The sequence below is a fragment of the Telmatherina bonti genome (genome assembly GCF_933228915.1).
Source record: "Telmatherina bonti genome assembly, chromosome: 6".
Lineage (NCBI taxonomy): Eukaryota > Metazoa > Chordata > Actinopteri > Atheriniformes > Telmatherinidae > Telmatherina > Telmatherina bonti.
In genome coordinates this window covers 31,783,449-31,800,580 of record NC_136624.1, presented here as the reverse complement: position 1 = coordinate 31,800,580, position 17,132 = coordinate 31,783,449, and the positions used below count along the sequence as shown (strand labels likewise).

General features: G+C 40.8%; 1 protein-coding gene across 1 annotated transcript; it reads left to right on the top strand.

The window, feature by feature from the left end:
• Positions 1–1,723: 1,723 nt before the first annotated feature.
• fancd2 (FA complementation group D2) lies at positions 1,724–16,157 on the top strand (the record flags this gene model as incomplete). The annotated part of the gene is made up of 43 exons (XM_079242121.1): positions 1,724–1,784; positions 1,983–2,117; positions 2,225–2,292; positions 3,094–3,200; positions 3,308–3,368; positions 3,526–3,578; positions 3,657–3,735; positions 3,860–3,984; positions 4,090–4,177; positions 4,261–4,365; positions 4,453–4,553; positions 4,644–4,755; positions 4,881–4,916; positions 5,153–5,299; positions 5,383–5,517; positions 5,603–5,734; positions 5,809–5,916; positions 6,026–6,135; positions 6,242–6,296; positions 7,397–7,516; positions 8,840–8,913; positions 9,035–9,178; positions 9,332–9,432; positions 9,521–9,636; positions 9,706–9,814; positions 9,899–9,997; positions 10,081–10,166; positions 10,246–10,401; positions 10,480–10,596; positions 11,537–11,665; positions 11,757–11,875; positions 12,006–12,116; positions 12,458–12,588; positions 12,695–12,794; positions 13,909–14,031; positions 14,204–14,297; positions 14,404–14,475; positions 14,659–14,697; positions 14,782–14,856; positions 15,138–15,212; positions 15,362–15,508; positions 15,589–15,693; positions 16,065–16,157. The coding sequence occupies 43 exons, from the start codon at positions 1,724–1,726 to the stop codon at positions 16,155–16,157; spliced, it is 4,353 nt and encodes a 1,450-aa protein (XP_079098247.1).
• Between the last annotated feature and the right edge of the window lie 975 nt (positions 16,158–17,132).

The window sequence follows — 17,132 nt, the reverse complement described above, 5'->3', positions numbered from 1 at the left end:
CAACTCTTACTTCAAGCATAAGTCTCTTCTGCCCAGCATGATACAAGCTGAGTAAACTGGAGACACTAAACCCCCATATGAGAGAAACGAGTCTTGAAACTATATTTGGACTCAGATTTGTGCAACTATAAAATGGTAACTGATCCTTTCAAACAAATGTTGGCTGGTGCAATTTATTCATTTAGATGCAGCGAGATATATAAAAACAAAAGAAATACAATTAATGAATGACCTAATCACAAAGCAATTTAATGTTTTTAAATATTATAGATAGCTTTGCAAGGTTGTCATGGGGCATTTCAGTGATGTAATAACTTAGAACAGGTCAGTCACCTTGTGAGATGAAGCTTGTCTTAAATACAATCAAAACAAAACAGATTATTAAATATTTTAATGAGGAAAAGGATTAAGCAAAGCCTGCATCAGGGGCAAAGATGTGGATGTTGTGGAGTCTAACAAAGTACACTGAAAATGCAGGACAGAAGCTATCCACAAGTAGGGACAGAACAAGCTGCTTCTTGAGGAAGCTGAGATCCTTCAACATCTGCACCAACATGGTACATATTTGTCTGTTTTGGAAAGTGCAATCTGCTCTACACCCTTCTGTCTGTGCAGAGGCATCAGAACCAGACACATAAAGATACTGAAAAAACTGATTAACACAGCTGACAACTGAACGGAGAAGATTGCTGCAAAAATTTGTACATGCTCACAATCTTTTCTTTGTATCTTTTGTGTTCATTTAAACATGAACTGACTTAGCAGGCATATGCTTTTGGGGGGTATTAACATTATTCAACGTGACAAAGTAAGACAAGTTTATTTGTATGGCACCTTTTTTCTATAAGACATTTCAAAGTTTTCAGGGGCGCCTAAAGCTGTGCTATTCAATTCAGTCTTATGAGAACAGTAGTCCTACATGTTTTCAGTGTGGCGCTGATCCAACACACCTGACTCAAATTAGGCCCAGACGGTCTGGACCAGACATAAAAAAAATCCAAGAATGTCTTTAGTTAATTTGACTGCTCTCCAACGAAGCAGGAATAAAGGATGAAAGAAACGGGAGAGAATGAGCTCGACCGCATTTACTCTTCGATGTACATGCTGGGGTGGATGCATTTAGCAACACGGCGTACACCGGAGTAACTCCGCACGTCTTCTTAACATTAGAATCCTAACCTCCACATATTGCCAGTTGTCAAATTACGCGCCACAATGGTGGCCATGGAGACCCTGTAAAACATGCTATTCACGTTGTAATTTCAATAATCCTCTTTTGGCAACACAATATTATCTTGACAGAGTAATTAGCTGAAGGTACAGCTATATGTATTTAAAAAGATATTACTTTTAATACCGCACAGGGAATTTATTTCGACGTAAGTAGTGGGAGGAGCCACCGTGACGTAGTTCACGCGCGTAGGTTGGTCGCATATTGGCGCGGAAGTTTGTTTTGTAACTTCAGCCTGCTGGTCATCTGTGAGCTCGTTTTCTAAAACAAAAGTATATTTCATTGTTATTATTACTGAGAATTATACTGTTAGCTAACAACATAACCTTGACGTAACTATATACAAATAACGTGCCTTTCTATGAATAGTCGCTAAACTACGTAGAGGACTTAGCTGTCATGTCATGCATGATTAGCTTTTCTTCACTTTGATGAAGGTTGTCAACCTCATGGCTGTCGCTTTCAACACTCTCCTTATCTTTACTTTATTAGATGATGCGCAAAAAGCGACGCTCCTCTGCGGAAAAAGGGGAGGGAGCTTCTACAACCAGCAGTAAGTTTATTTTTCCTCAAGGCTCATTAGTGTGACATTCTCCAGCTAATCTCAGACTGATAAAAGTAACAGTCAACAACGATCAATGTACATAAATATATGCTTGGATCAGGCAGTGAAGTGGAAGCTGTTTTTTTTTTTTTTTTTTTTGTTTCTTTGTTTTTTTTAAAACTCTCCTATGTGATTCTCTGTCTTTAGAAGCAAAAAAGAGTCGCAGCACTGGTCGCCAGTCTAAGGAGCCTGTTTCAGAGGAGACAAATGAAAGTGTCTTTGTTGTATTTGTGAGGGAGGCAGGTGTCACCTTGAAACAAGGTGTCACATCCAATGAGATCGGTAAACACATGATTCTCTGTGTCACAACACACACTGGGCCTCTAAATTAATGAATGAATGTATGAATGAAAGAAGGCAGAGGTTCATTTGTGTCTTCTCTCTTCCAGCTGTTGACCAGGTAGTTTTCCAAAGGCGGATACAGCAGCAACTACGGAAGAGTCCCAGGTACCCCGGTGTGAGTATAAACCCTGCACCCACCCTAGTGTTTAACACATAGACCGTATATAAAGATGGATGGAGCCTTCGGCGGTAAACAGTGAAGCCTAAGTGCATACAGCTGCAGTTCCCCTTTTATCCACTAGGGGCTGGCTCCAAAACAGAGCGAATCCCCATAGACTCCCATGTTAAAAAGACCAACTTCACAGCAGAAATAAACATGTTTACAGCCTGATTGAAAAATCCATTTTCGGTTTAATATGTCAGATTTATCTTCATGACAACTGTGGGGGGAGAGAATTTTTTTTCTAACTCGCCTGTTTAAAAGTCATTTAATCTCAAAGTTCGTCAGCTTTAGGGGCGTGTCCTTTTGATTGACAGGTGCCTGATCTCCCGCTTCAAGTAAGAAGAACGTAGAAGAACTGCTGTTTTTAGCCGGTTAACAACATGATTTAGTTTTAGCCTGCTTACCTCCGTTAGCTGGTTAGCTCCTGTTATCTCCGGGTTGGCCTGGTTAGCTTGATAGCTTGGGGTTCGCTTGATATCAATCATCCACCATGACGCTCACAGCCCCCCTCTCAGCTCTACCTCTTTGCCTATCTATGTATTTTCCGGGCGAGACGATGCGCATGCCCCTGCCAAGATGGCGATGGTAGGAACCGCCCACCGAGCTTCAATTCAGCTCTTCAGAAACATATGGGTGACGTCATGGATTCACCGTCCATCTCTTCATTTACAGTCTACGGTTTAACACTGAAGCAGATGCATTGGTCAGGGGTGTTGTTGCTCACATTTAACCGTAGCTTTATAACTCCCTCAGATCATACAGGAGTTCATCACTGGATTGGAGGCTTACATTGAGAATGATGACCGTTTTAGAAACTGCCTCCTTCCATGTGTCCCCCAGCTGTCTGAGGGAGACACAAGGTAATGAAAACACCAACTCTCAAGGTTGTGGCAGTTGATACTCTGCCTAGAAATTCACGTCAGGGATCGTGCTTGACAGGCTAACATGTTTTTCTTCCTTCCTGCAGCTCTGTCAACTCATTCCAGGAAAGTCTGCTGCGAATGTTGTTGGGCATTGAGATGCTACAGGTGTTTCTTTTTTCCCCTCCTAACAAAAAAAAGACCTTATAACATAACTGTGTCACATTATTATAAGAATGTGACGCAGCAAAACAAATTCCAAATACTACTTTCTGCTTTAAGACATGTATTCATTAATCATATGTCATCCAATCTTTTCATACAGACTTTGATCATTAACTCTTTGCTTGAGAAACTTCCTGAATTCATGCTTGACAGGTCAGTATTTAATCAGATCACTTATATTTCATGATAGGTTTTCCACAAGTTTTTCTAAACTCCCTCTGTGCCTCACAGCGCCAGTGATGGAGGACTCAGTATCCCACGAATGATAATTAACCAGCTCAAATGGCTAGACAGAGTTGTGGACAGTAAGGTAATCTGTCTGTAATTGTATGTTTTGCTGCAGCTTTGCTTGTCACACCCAGTGATGGTATTAAAGGTGTTTAGTGGTTCCTGTGTTCTTTATTTTGTGCTGTTGTCACCGTCTCTGCATGCAGGAACTGGCGGTGAAGCTCATGGAGCTGGTTTCAGCAGCACCAGTGGAAGTTCAGCGGGACATCATCACCAGTTTACCAGAGATACTGGAAGATTCCCAGCACAATGACGTAGCCAAGGAGCTAAAGTATGAACCATAAGCCTGTATGCCTGCATATTAGATTTTTTATTTGGACTTTTGGGAGGTTGCACCCAGTCTGCAGGTTTATGGTGTCTTCGCTCTTTTCTGTAGTTCCATTCTCAAGGAGAACACTCAGTTGACTGTCCCAGTCTTGGATGCCCTTTCTAGTCTCAACCTCACTTCATCATTACTTTCAGAGGTACAGCTTTAACTAGACATGCACGTACGTACACGCGGATGTACATTCATTGTGCTACGACAGCTTGCTGCCTTCTGTTTCAGGTCCGCGTGTCCGTTATGGCCATGCTAGCTGCCGTGCAGCTTGAAGACCTGCCCGTAGTGGTGAAGTTCATCCTGCACTCTGTCTCAGCCTCTGATGCAAATGAGGTCAGACATCCCGTCACCTTGTTGACACTTTGCATTTGCAATATTTAAGTTGAAATCAAAACGTAACACCCATGTCTCTGTGTATAGGTGTTGTGTAGTCTCCGTAAAAAGCTAGAACTGGAGCAGTGTGTTCTCCCTCCTGTCCTCCAGGCCTCTCAGAGTCGTATGAAAAGTAAAGGAGCTGCACTGTAAGATAAAAGCATCTTAGCTGCAGCTCAGTATTGAAGACCATGGTCCAGAATCTGATTGAAGTTACACATGATGTGTTTTTGTAGCAGGTCTGGTTCCACAGCAGCGGCTGCTAGCAGCCAGGACAGCATCACGTTGGTTCTGGACTGCATCAAGTCGGCGGTGCGCTTCCAGAAAAGCATTTCTGAGGCTTGGCTTAAGGTATGTTGTTTATCTGTTCTCAAAGCTTTCTTTGGTAATATATATTAATGCATGAAATTGTACATTTATTGTTCTTTTATGCTTAACAATAAATGGATTTAACTTCGACTGTCTTTTATTATCAGGCTATAGAGTCCGTGGACCAAATGGAAGACCATAAGGTGAGTTCAGAGTTCCAGGAGAACATTTATTGGAGAGTTGAGCTCCTTCCAGGACAACCAACTTGTAACCCCATTTATTCATTAAGATATGTAGTATTACATAATTTAGATCATTAATATAATCTTCACATACTCAGGTTGTGAGATCAGCAGTTATTTAAAACTATAGACACCATCATTTAAGAAACCTAAATCTTTTTTACTAGTTTGTTTTTGTGCAAACATCTCCACACCAGATTATAGATCTGCTGGTGCTCTTCATCCTCCACTCCACCAATGCCAACCAGAGCCGGCGGGGAGCCGAGCGAGTGCTGAAGCTCAAAGTGAGGAGTGGACTCTTCCAAGAGGCTCTGCTGCAGAAAACGTTCAGGGATTATTCTCAGGTGGATCAGTACGCACACCTGTAGGCCTCTTGCCTTTAACACTGTTACTGTCACGTTGTATTTATTTGCTGGTAATATTGCAGGTCATACGAGGATACTTCCCCTCCATCCTGGCTCTTGCTCAGAGTTTGTTGCGCTCCCCCGACCCCTGCATTGTGCCGTTTGGTGGACATATGTACCGACTTTCCTTCACCGCGTTCGACTCTTACTGCCATCAGGTAAGTTTAGACTTTATTCTATGCGGGTATTAATTCTAAAAAGGCTCAGATTAGTTTTAATTCTATCTTGTTTTATGTTTTATAGGAGGTTGTGGGTTCTCTGGTGACACACGTGTGCAGTGGTGTGGGTGGGGAGGTCGATGTGGCTCTGGAGCTGCTCTGCGGTCTTGTTACAGAAAAACCCTTGGAAATGGCCTTGTATGCTGTTTTTGTCAAGGTATCGAGCCTTTTCATGTCGCCATTTCTTACGCATTCACTTTAGTTCTTAACCAATCAGGACGTGTGACACAGGGAATCTTGGACTACATGGACAACCTGACTCCGCAGCAGATTCGAAGACTTTTCCACCTTCTGAGCAGACTGGCGTTTGGGCAGCAGCAGCAAGGGTCTCACATCCAGGTGCACAAGTACAGATTTAGAGACACTGCTGGATGATGAGTGTTTTCAACACAACATGCCGCCATCCTTCCCTGCTGATCCAATATTCTTGTTTTTGCTCTTCTTGCAGGATGACATGCACATAGTGATCCGCAAGCAGCTCTCCAGCACCGTGTATAAATACAGGCGTATTGGCATCATAGGTGCTGTCATGATTGTCGGCAGCTTGGGGGCCTGCAGGTAGCAAACGGGCTTCATGCTTTTAAATGGTATTTTCTGCTGTTTTCGTGCTCTCATCTGAACTCTTCCTGTTTCATCACAATCTATGTCCTCTTGTTCATCCCAGACAAAAAGGCAAGGAGTCACAAGGTGCCTCGTTGTCAGAAGAAAAATTTAAACAGGTACTTATTACTTAATAGTCAGAATTAAGTTTTGAACTTTTCACTTGATGTTTTTTTTCCATTTTATTAGGATGTTACCTGTGACTGTTATTCAGCTAATTATCTACATGGACATGAATGTCTTCAGAGCTATTTTTGCTCTACAGAACCCCACTTTGACCTACTAATATCTGCTTTTGTTGTCAATGAATGGAGTGAAAATCACTCAGTCCCACATGGAATGGCATTGCAGGTATTTCAGTGATTTGAATATGAGTCGATGATCTTTTATATCGAGTCTGCTGCTGCTGCTGCTGCTGTTGGAAGCTGCCTAAATGAGCACATCTTTTCTTTTTTTTTCTTCTTTCATGTCATATGGAGGGGCCAAAACTAACAGGAGTCCCAGTTTGTAGATATGAAGAGTTGCAGAGGATATGTTCGGTGTCATGGGTAGACTGAAACAGTCCAGTATGAAGTAATAAGTCAGAAAGTTGTTGTAATGAGTTGCTGCCGTGGCCTCAGAGTTGTGAGTCTGTTGGCATCAGCACTGTGAGGATGGCTGCTGCTGCTGCTGCTGCTGACACACTACCACACACTGACTCAATGGAAGAAAGGAAAGGAACGAGGATCCCACACGTACCAATTTAAATTAATATGATTTGAAACATCAACGAGGCATGCAAGCCAGCCGTATCCTGTGACAGGATTTTTTATCCACCCAAAATCAGTCATTGTTTACAATCAGACTGAAGAAACCTTTAACCAACTCAGTTCAGTTTTTTGTACGCTGACATCAGCAAACCATTACAAATCTCTCTTGTCAAGGAAAAGGCACCAGTAACAACATGCCTGTACACCGCAATAAATTTTTGCATGCGGTCATGAAATGTTGTTCTCCATGGTGTCTCCCGTAACCCCAGCTTGTAGCTGAAATCTCTTGTCAGCACTTCCTCCAATCTGGATTTGATGTCATCTTTGTGCATTGCACTGAAATAGTTTCCCTAATTATGCTGCACATGCATGTGATGATGATGAAAACCTGTCCTGTCAGCGTTGTCCACACCTGTGTGTTACAGATTTCTGCTTCCCCCTTCCATGTTTCTGTCGGTTTTTCATGACAGGTGACGGGCTTACTGGATTTATTGAAGTCGAGCAGTGAAAGCTCTCCGGAGGCTGCAGCTCTGTACTACGATGAACTGGCGAACCTGATCTGGAGCTCAACTCTAGATCCACAGGTTCAGGTGTGTCTCCCCAGTTTAAAACAAATCCTTGATTGACACTTAATTTATGGTAAAAATAAAATTTTAAATTAAATCTGTGTTTAAATTTAAAATTTAAAATTTTTATATATCAGAATTGTTTTTTTGTTTTTTTTAAATCAAACTTTATTTAACCAGATTAAAATACTGTTTTTATATCAGGTTTATTGTGGCCAACATCAGCAACACATCATGAAAAATAAACTACAATTGCAAAGTACATTCGAACAATAAAATTAGATGAAAACTGCCAAATAATTTAGCAATTTCAGACAGTTTAAGAGGTTTTAATGTGAACTGATAGATTATGAAGTTAAAAAGACTGGAACTGCTGAAAATGTTCTTGCTGTCTGGGAAGCAAGGATGCCGTCTTCAGCTCAGTTTGCAAGGTGTTCCAAGCAGTAGGGCTGGCAAAACTGAAAGCTGGTTGTCCTGGTTCAGTCTCTGGATCCTAATATTTATCATTCCCACAAGTGTAGGTCTCCATGGTTATTGTATTGAAGAATACAAGTTAGATATGTTTGGCTTGTAGAGCCGAGAAGAGCCTTTTATGTCAGTAACAGCCAGTGGGTGTCTCCGTGTTAACTCCGAGAGGTTCACTTGGCTTTGGTTTACAACAACAACCAGTGGTTAAAAAGTGAAGCACGATGATAACGATATGATATGATTTTGGAGATTGCAGATATTTGGTTGTGGCATGTATGTACAAAGCATCTTGCAGGATAATAAAATGTAATTCTTTTGATTTTTCTTAAAACATCCGACAGTCTGCCTGCGACGTCCACTCTCACGCCGAATGCCAGCTGTCTGAAACATGTTTTTATTATAACAATTTTTTGCTCACTGTAAAATGATAGACAACAGATTGTTTAGAGATGGTCTTACAACCATTTCCAGGTTGATGGGCAACCATAATAACCTCTGTAAGATCATTGCAGATGTCTTTCCTCCTGGATATTGTGTTAAAGTGATTACACTTCTTAATGATCATTAGCATTAGCTGGTTGCTTCTGACTGTGCTAATTCATACATAAGCAGTTGTGTGAACTTTGTTTTTCTCATGTCCCTTCTGCATTTGGGTTTATTTTATTTTATTCTTTTAAATAAAATTAATTTGTAAATAAATGACAATGTAAAATATGTTGTTTATTTGCCTTTTTGGAAAGTCCTACACTTGAAAGAGGGTAATATTGTATTTTAACATGGCTGTACCATAGTTTAAATGACATATAATGTATTTAGATGTATTTACCTCAAGGAGAAAAAAAAACTAATCCTGCTCTCATGCTTTCTTCCCTCTGATAGGACATGATAGGAAAGAGTGTCCTGGATGACTTCCAGGATGACTTTGTAGTGGATCTTGGGCCAGACATAACAGGGTTAGTACTGCACTGCTCGCAACTTCAGAAGGAACTTCTTTCTGTGTATATGTATGTATATATAATTATTCTGTGATGATGTATTCCTATCAGAATCATAAATCTTAATGTTTGTTTTAAGTTCGTTCCCCTTTCCACCTCATGTGATGTACAACTTGGATGAGGATGAGAGTCAGGGAGGCATCGCCATCAACCTGCTGCCTCTCCTGGCGAAGGACGTCCAAAACAAAGGAGAGCAGCAAACTCAAACCAAGAAGACACAAAGGTTTGTCACCCCACTCACACCATCTCCAACAGCTTCTAAAAGCTCACAGTAAAACCTTTTTTTTTAAATGAAAATGTACATTTTAATGTGTGAAAAACTGCAGATGTGGATAAAATCACTGAGCTTGTGCTGTTGCTTTGCTTCTGTCGACAGGCGAGTGTCTCCTCTATGTTTGTCTCCATTTTTTCGTCTCTTGAGGCTGTGCGAGGAGAAGCAGCACGAGGGAGACCTGGATGAGATCGACGCTCTCCTGGGTGAGGAAGATGAGGAGGATGTGACACTTTTTATTTGTTGTTGATGTCATCTGTAGATGTGGCAGTTTATATGTTTGTTGCGATGCAGGCTGCCCTCTGATCCTGACAGACATGGATGTCGTGGAGAAAGTTGAGAGCCTTTCAAAAGTCGAGAGGGAGTTCCTCTGTACTTTGCTCTTCCACACCATCAACTGGTTCAGAGAGGTAACAACATGTTTATGCCATAAAGTGGAGCCCACTTGGTAGACATGACTGAAGCTGTGCTTTTCACAGGTTGTAAATGCATTCTGCAAACAAAAAGAAACTGAGATGAAGATGAAGGTGATGACTCGCCTGCAGAACATCACTTACCTGCAGACGCTGTTGGAAAGGGCTCTTGCAGGTGTGTTTTAGACGTGCAGTGTAAGTCCGTTCTCTGCCGGTTTGCTTTACAGTGTCTCCTCAACTCAATAATTATGTCTGCCAGGAACACCTGGCTATGTTCCACCTGTTTGCAACTTTGATGGAGAAAGCACAGAAGGTATTGCAGTTAACCCCGCTGTCCCTGCAAGTAAATCAAAGAAAGGTAACTGCATTCACTACACCACATGTAGGTGGACTATTTACTTATAATTGTTTAACTTTGCATGTGTTGTTGCGATGGCACAGGGAAGAAGAGGAAGGCTGCGGGTAAGAACTCCACAGAAGGCAGCTCTCAGCCCGAGGAGGCGACTGAAGCAGATGAAACTCAGCAGGTAAACTTCTACCTTTCATATGAGGCCGTTCAAAGTAAGTCCGTCAGTTAAAAAAAAAAAGTGACTGTTTGCGTTGAAGGAGGTGCCAGAAAAGGAGAAAGACAAGGAGATCCGGTCAGGCGTCAGCCTGGCGGCATACAGACTGTTTTTCAGGGAGCTGGACATGGAGGTGCTCAGTGTTCTGCAGTGTGGCTTGCTGTCACGTTCGCTGCTGGACTCAGAGCTCCACACTAAGGTAAGCTTATACCCATTGCGTTCATGCTGATTTTAATGTATTTTAATGCTGCAGAGTAACATTATTTACATTCTTGAGGTTCGAGAAGAGGTTCTGCTGGGTCCTGCTGAGCTTGTCTTCCTGCTGGAGGACATGCTTCACAAACTGGAGTTCAGCCTTGCAGCTGCACCTGCCAAGAGAGCCCCTTTCCTCAAGGTACGGAAAAAAAAGCAAATGCAGTAATGATGTAACAAATGCCACATGACAGAACCGCAGGGGTCAGACGTTCCCAGCAGGACCTGAGTCCAGCACACCGTGACAAGGAGTGTTCATCCAGGTGTTATGTTACCATACCTGGTGATTGGTACTGGAAACATAGTGTAAGGCAGGTCTCAGGTTATTTAGTCAGGCCCTCTTTTAGTCCCTACTGTTGCTAAGTATAGCCTGTTGATTGGTTAGTGAGAGTAACGTGCCCACGCATAGTGTGTGTAGCGAGGTCCTCTCACAGAAGTTAGGCAGTTTTTAGTTGCAGGTTGAACGGTTCTCACGGCTCACTGCATGGACAAGCTAGTTGCTGTTCTGTGTCCAAGCCAGAGACCACAGTCCAACACAGCATCGGAGCCCCATGTAAACAGCTGTAAGTTCTGTACTTACCACTGAAGTTCAGCAAAGTTCCGAAATGGGTATTTCTTGTTGTGGGAAGTATTTTCCACCCACCACATCTCCAGAGATTTATTAACACTAGTTGGATTTACTGCCTTTTTCTCTCCAAAGAGGCATTTTAAACCGCTGTGTGTTTAAAACAAGCGAGTGAACTTGAGAAGCATCGTCATTTCATGCCTGTGTCCGTCTACAACTTGTTACAGCTTGTTAGTAAATTACACCAAATCATGGAGATTCTCATACCAGGCTTAGAATGAATAATTGCACATAAATAAGGTAAACAGTTTAAATGAACTTTGTTGTTTCTTTGGTTTTGAACATCATGAAACATCTGCTTTTTTTTTTCTACCCAACTGTCGATCACAAAACTAATTTCTTTTTGGTATTAATTTTAGCATGTTCATATTAACCTGTCTGTGTTCTCCTCCTTCACACTGAGAGTGTTGCATATATAGCGTTAATGCTCAGCCTAATGAATTCTGCTCCTGTGCAGGGAAGAGCTGATAAAAGTGTGGGCTTCTCCCACTTGCAACAGAGGAGCTCCAAAGATATCGTCTCCTGTTGTGTCCAGCTGCTGCCAGCACTTTGCACACACCTGGAGAATTGTCACAACCATTTTCAGGTACAAAATCACCGCATGTGAATGAAAAGTTATTTCAATCTGTTAGATTTCGCCCCAAAAAAACTCCCGTGCTTGCTTCTGCGTGTTGCAGACCCTGCTATCTGAGAACAACGGCGTTGTGGATGGACCTGCTACAGATCCGCAGGAACACCAGTTAATGTCGTCGGGCTACCAGCTGCTCCTGCAGGTCCTGAACACCATCTTCAGCTGGTGAGGAGCACCACCAGCATCACGGTGCATCTGTTTGCTTAAGGAGCATCTCTCTGATTATTATTTCTTTTTTTTTTAAAATTTTTCTTGATTTGGACATATGTTGTGGATCCATGTGTGTGCTCGACAGGTCTGGCTTCAGTCAGCCAGGACAGCGGGTCTTATGGAAGAAGAGTCTTGAAATTTTAGCCGGACGTATTAAAGAAGCAGTTGCTGAGTTGAGTCTGGAGCAGCTGGTGAAGTGAGTGATTAAATGATAAAGCCAGACAGAAGATATGCATGATTTGATTCTCTTTATCTACTTAAAAAAATTGCAATACGATGACCGAAGATGCTTTTAAACAGAGAATCGGTGCTTTTAAGTGAATAATCCTTTTAAGAGCAGTGGTACACAGTTCTGCAGTGGAAGATATGTACAGTGTAAAATGAGCATCGCCAACAGAACAACATGTCTGACATTCAAAGCCTGGACTCAAACTTTTTCATTATAGGTCCATTATTCTGATCTCTGTCTCTTTGTGTTGAGATAGTTGATGTATTGATTTTAACCTTTTGCGTTTTATTTTATTAACTTTTTTTTAGACACAGCTTTGAGTACCTGCTGAATTTCCGCAGCACGATGCCAAACCTCAGCACGGCTCTGTGTCTCTCCCAGCTGCTTTCCACAGTGTCGGAGAAAGGAGGAAGTCCTGCTGCTTACAGAGAGCAGACTGGTCAGCCTCATTTGTTTCCTCATTTTAATCCTCTTATCATGTAGAATCCGATTGCAATGAGGGGGTTTTTATCTTTTTTTTTGTTTTTGTGCCCTTTATTATTTAGCTTCCCTTGCGCAACATTTCTTGAGCCAAGTTTGGGTGACAGCCAGCGGAGAGAGAGAGCGAGGGAACAAATTCAATGAAGCGCTTCATGCTCTCCTGAGGTGTGTATGCAAATCATAGAAAGGGCTCTAATACATAAAAGCCAGAAATAGTCAACTGAAAGCACCCACAGTATTTGTGTTGCAGTTTCACTGTTACACAGTAACAGGCCAATAGTTGGCCAGGGAGATAAACATAAGAATGCAGTGCAGAAAAGCCAAACATAAAGTTTGGGTTCAGTCAGAAATGTTGTGACTGTTTAAAAGGGATCTGCATTGTTTTTGCCTCCAAACAGAAATTCAACTTTAATGAATTCTCCTTAAAATGTTGAGCTGTTAGATCAAAAAGACCTTTATTAATAAAGTATTTAATGTCAGAACAACTAAACATACTGGTTCACGTGGGGAGGGCAGTATGTTCTCTGTCTTCCTCCCAATGCCCAAAGACACGTTTGGTTTTTGGTCATTTTAAATTCTCCCTAGGACTGAGTGTGAGACTAAGGGTGTGTTCACATCAGGATAATACACTAGACTTGGTCTGATTGAGGACTCTGTTCAGTTGGGGAGGGGGGCAATATGATTCTGGACAGAGATTGGATTCACACTGCACTTCTCACATGAATCAGAATCAGAATTTGTGTTGCACATTCACATTTTGCTAAATGAAGTGGACTTTGAGGAAACAGACTCTGATTTGAATCTAAAAGCCAGATGTGAATGTGTCTTCAATGGTTGTCAGTCTTTATGTTGGTCCTGTGATGCTCTGGTGACCTGTCCAGGGTGTACCCTTCCCCTCACCTGCTAATTCCTGGGATAGGCTCCAGCTTCCCTAAACTCTGAATTGGACTAATCAATATAGTAAATGAATGAATGATTAAATAAAAAACACTTTTTGACAAGTTTGTGGTTTTTTCTTTAAATCAAATTCACTACTGGTGAAGCTCGAGGTTATGTGTGTTTATCCCCCACAGGTAATAATGTTATATTTACCCAAATATAAGACTTTAAATTGATTTGAAGTAAAGTTGTCAGCATTTAACACCTTAATAACAATGAATAGAATCTAATTTAAATTTAACATGCGATGAGAAAAACGACGCAGCTTGGTTGAAGTACTGTACGTTTTTTCAGATCCATGATTTCTCACTCCGTTAGGGTGGTTGTTTGCTTTCTGCAGCATCTACATGGAGCATGTCGATGATGTTCTGAAGGCAGTGGAGGAAATTGCTGGCAAAGGAATTCCTGAACTGATCAATGCAGGGAAAGATGAGAGCTCCGCATCATGGCCCACTCTGAGCAGGTAAACCTCACCATTCTTTGATGAACATTCAGTCAAGTTCTGTTGTTTCTATAGTTGCTGCAACACTTAGTAGCTTAGTTTCTGTAGTTGTGAAACTAGTTTATCTCCCATTATCAGGTAAAAATACAGTTTATTATTCTTCTGATTATTTCTAATTCCTCTTTCTCTTTAGGCAAACTTTCCTGGTGTTTTACAAAGTGTTGATGGCAGAGCTGGATAAAGCTGCCAGGAAGATTCCTGCTAGCAAAATAAGTGACAGCACTGAGGTCAGCCACTAGGTGTAATACTGTCTGCTCTCCAGTATGTGTCATATTTCATATTCTGTCCTGTGATAAAATGAGAAAAACTGCAGAATCTGTATCTGTCTTTCAGACTCAGAGCGAGAAGCTGCTGGCATGGAACCTAGCTGTCAGAGATTTTCATATTTTGGTCAACTTAGTGAAGGTATATCTGTGTTATTGTGACTATAAAGCTGAAATGTGTAGAATATGGTTGACCTGAGGTGTTTCAAAGCATTTGCTTAACGTTTGGGTCTGATGGTCAACGTTATATCATTGGTGAGATTGTTGTAATTTTCTTAATTTTAACGCTTACTGTGGTCATTTTGTTCTGTGATCTTCATGGCAGGTGTTTGATTCCAGGCTGGTGCTCAACGTGTGCTTAAAGGTGAGATGGCTCTGCAAGCTGAATAAAACTTTACGCTCTGCGTTTGGATTGTTTGATTGATTGTAATAATCCTCCTGTTAACAGTATGGTCGGCTTTTTCTGGAATCCTTCCTGAAGTTGGGGATGCCGCTTCTGGACTACAGTTTCAAAAAGCACAAGGTATTAAAGAAATAACTTCTTAGAAAAAAAAACAATGGTTTTCTAAAAGACTGCAATGTGTTTTAGATAAAATAGTATTTAGAAATTTTAAGTCGGCTCACTGGTTAAGTCTTTGTTTTATTTTTAAGCCCACTGTTTCTCTTTCTGCTTCGCTGTTTTATCAAAATAAATCGACACTAAAGCATAAATAAACCTAGAAAATATTGTGCTTTTTTTCCTCATAAGTCATTTAAAATGAAGTGTTGCCTACAAGGTTACCATGTTTGATGTGTCTTTGTAAGGAGGATGTTCAGAGTCTGCTGAAGACCTTCCAGCTCAGCACTCGTCAGCTCCACCACATGTGTGGACACTCTAAGGTACATAATAAGTTCACAGATTCTTACTGGTTTTTCATTCCCTGGGGAAAGGATCTCGTAGCTCCTGATCAGAAAGAATAAATCCTTCATGCTGACTCACAGACAACAAGCTTCTGCATTAAGCAGCATTATTATTTGCTGGTTCTCAGATTCATCAGGATACCAACTTGACCAACCATGTACCGGCCTTGAAGAAGAGCCTCGAGCTGTTTGTTTACAGAGTGAAGGCCATGCTGGCGCTAAACAACTGCCAGGAGGCCTTCTGGTTGGGAAATCTAAAGAATCGGAACCTCAAGGTAATGCATGAGCAGAACTTGCTTAATCCGCGCGTTGTGTTAGTTTAAGTTTTCAGAGACTTATAGATTCAATTTTACAGGGTGAAGAGATTCTTTCTCAGAAGTCACAGGATAGTGACGATGACGATGATGAGGAGGAGGAAAGCCTGGCTTTGCCACTGCCGCAAGAGCCCTCAGATGATGAGGTACTTTGTATATCAGGAAAAAAAAAGGCCCCTCTAAAGAATTTTGCTCGATAACTGGCTGATGTTATATTGATTATTCTCTGTAATATATATATATATATATATGTGGACAATCAAATCAAACTTTATTTATAAAGCAGTTTTCATTCCAAGGACAGCAGAAAATGCTTCATATGATAAAAACATGCATATTGAATTAAACACCTCATGGTCTGCAGTTCGAGTCCTGTAGGTCCGAGGGGAACACGAGTGTTCTCTGAGGTCCCGGATGAATGCAGAGGGTTGCATCAGGAAGGGCATGCGGCGTAAAACTTTGTGTTATTCAGTTTGTAAAAACTAAATGTTTCTCATGTTTTTCTCTGCTGGCTCAGGAGAGTGACTCAGAGGGAACCAAGAAGACTAAAGTAGCAGAAGAAATGGATGAAGATGACATTACAGATGACTCTGAGTTACACTCAGATTAATTTAAACAGATTTCTTATTTTGAGTCACTCATTTGAGTTTCTGTGGACTTTTACAGGCCTTTTTGGCACTTTATACAGTTTTGGTTGCTCAGTGGGTAACTTATGGCTTAACTATAAACTTTTATTTTAAGCTTCTTTTTTCTTACACCTGTTCCAGTATCACTTTCAAGCATCTTAAAGACTTTATAAAAAACACATTTATGAATGTAACTTAGTAAAGATGCCTTCTAATAGTGTATCATCACAATGTTTTCTGTTCTGGATAAAATGCTGTATGTTTGTCAATATAATAAACATGTTTTCTGCCACACTTAAATGCAACATATTCTATGGTTTTGAAATGGAGTAATTTGTTTAATTTTACATGCCAAATTTATTAGAACAAAACCAGCATGACAATGGAATAAGATGGATAAAATTACATTTCATTGTATATCCTGTATGATATCAAATCAGGTTGTGCTCATATTAATTTTAATACATTTTTAACCATATTTGATAAATGACAAAAAAGGAAACAAACCTAGTTATCCTTTACTGAAATAGTAAATTAAAAGTACAGTTTATTATTCTGACTGCAAAGATTACACATAAAAAGAATAGTAGACAGACTGAACACAACGATCTTTGTTCCTTTTAGATCCCACAAAACAGGAGACAGCTGTAATTAGCTTCAGTTCCAATTTCTTTCGTGCTTTACAGTCCTTGAAACTTGCCTCCGGACATTTATACAAAGGACTTGATTATTTAAAGTGCACAAAATGAAATGAAATGTTCAATGGTAGCATGCACTTTTTTTTTTAATCAAGATCCTTAAGCTTGTTACACACTCCATGAGAAGCAAGAGCTTTGTTTTTGCTCTTGAGGCTGCAAGAAAAAGAATAAATTTCTCTTTCTTCTGCACATGGAGATATCATCTGTAAACCCACAACTTTTATGAAAGCAGTTGATGTTGGTAATACAATACATTATAGT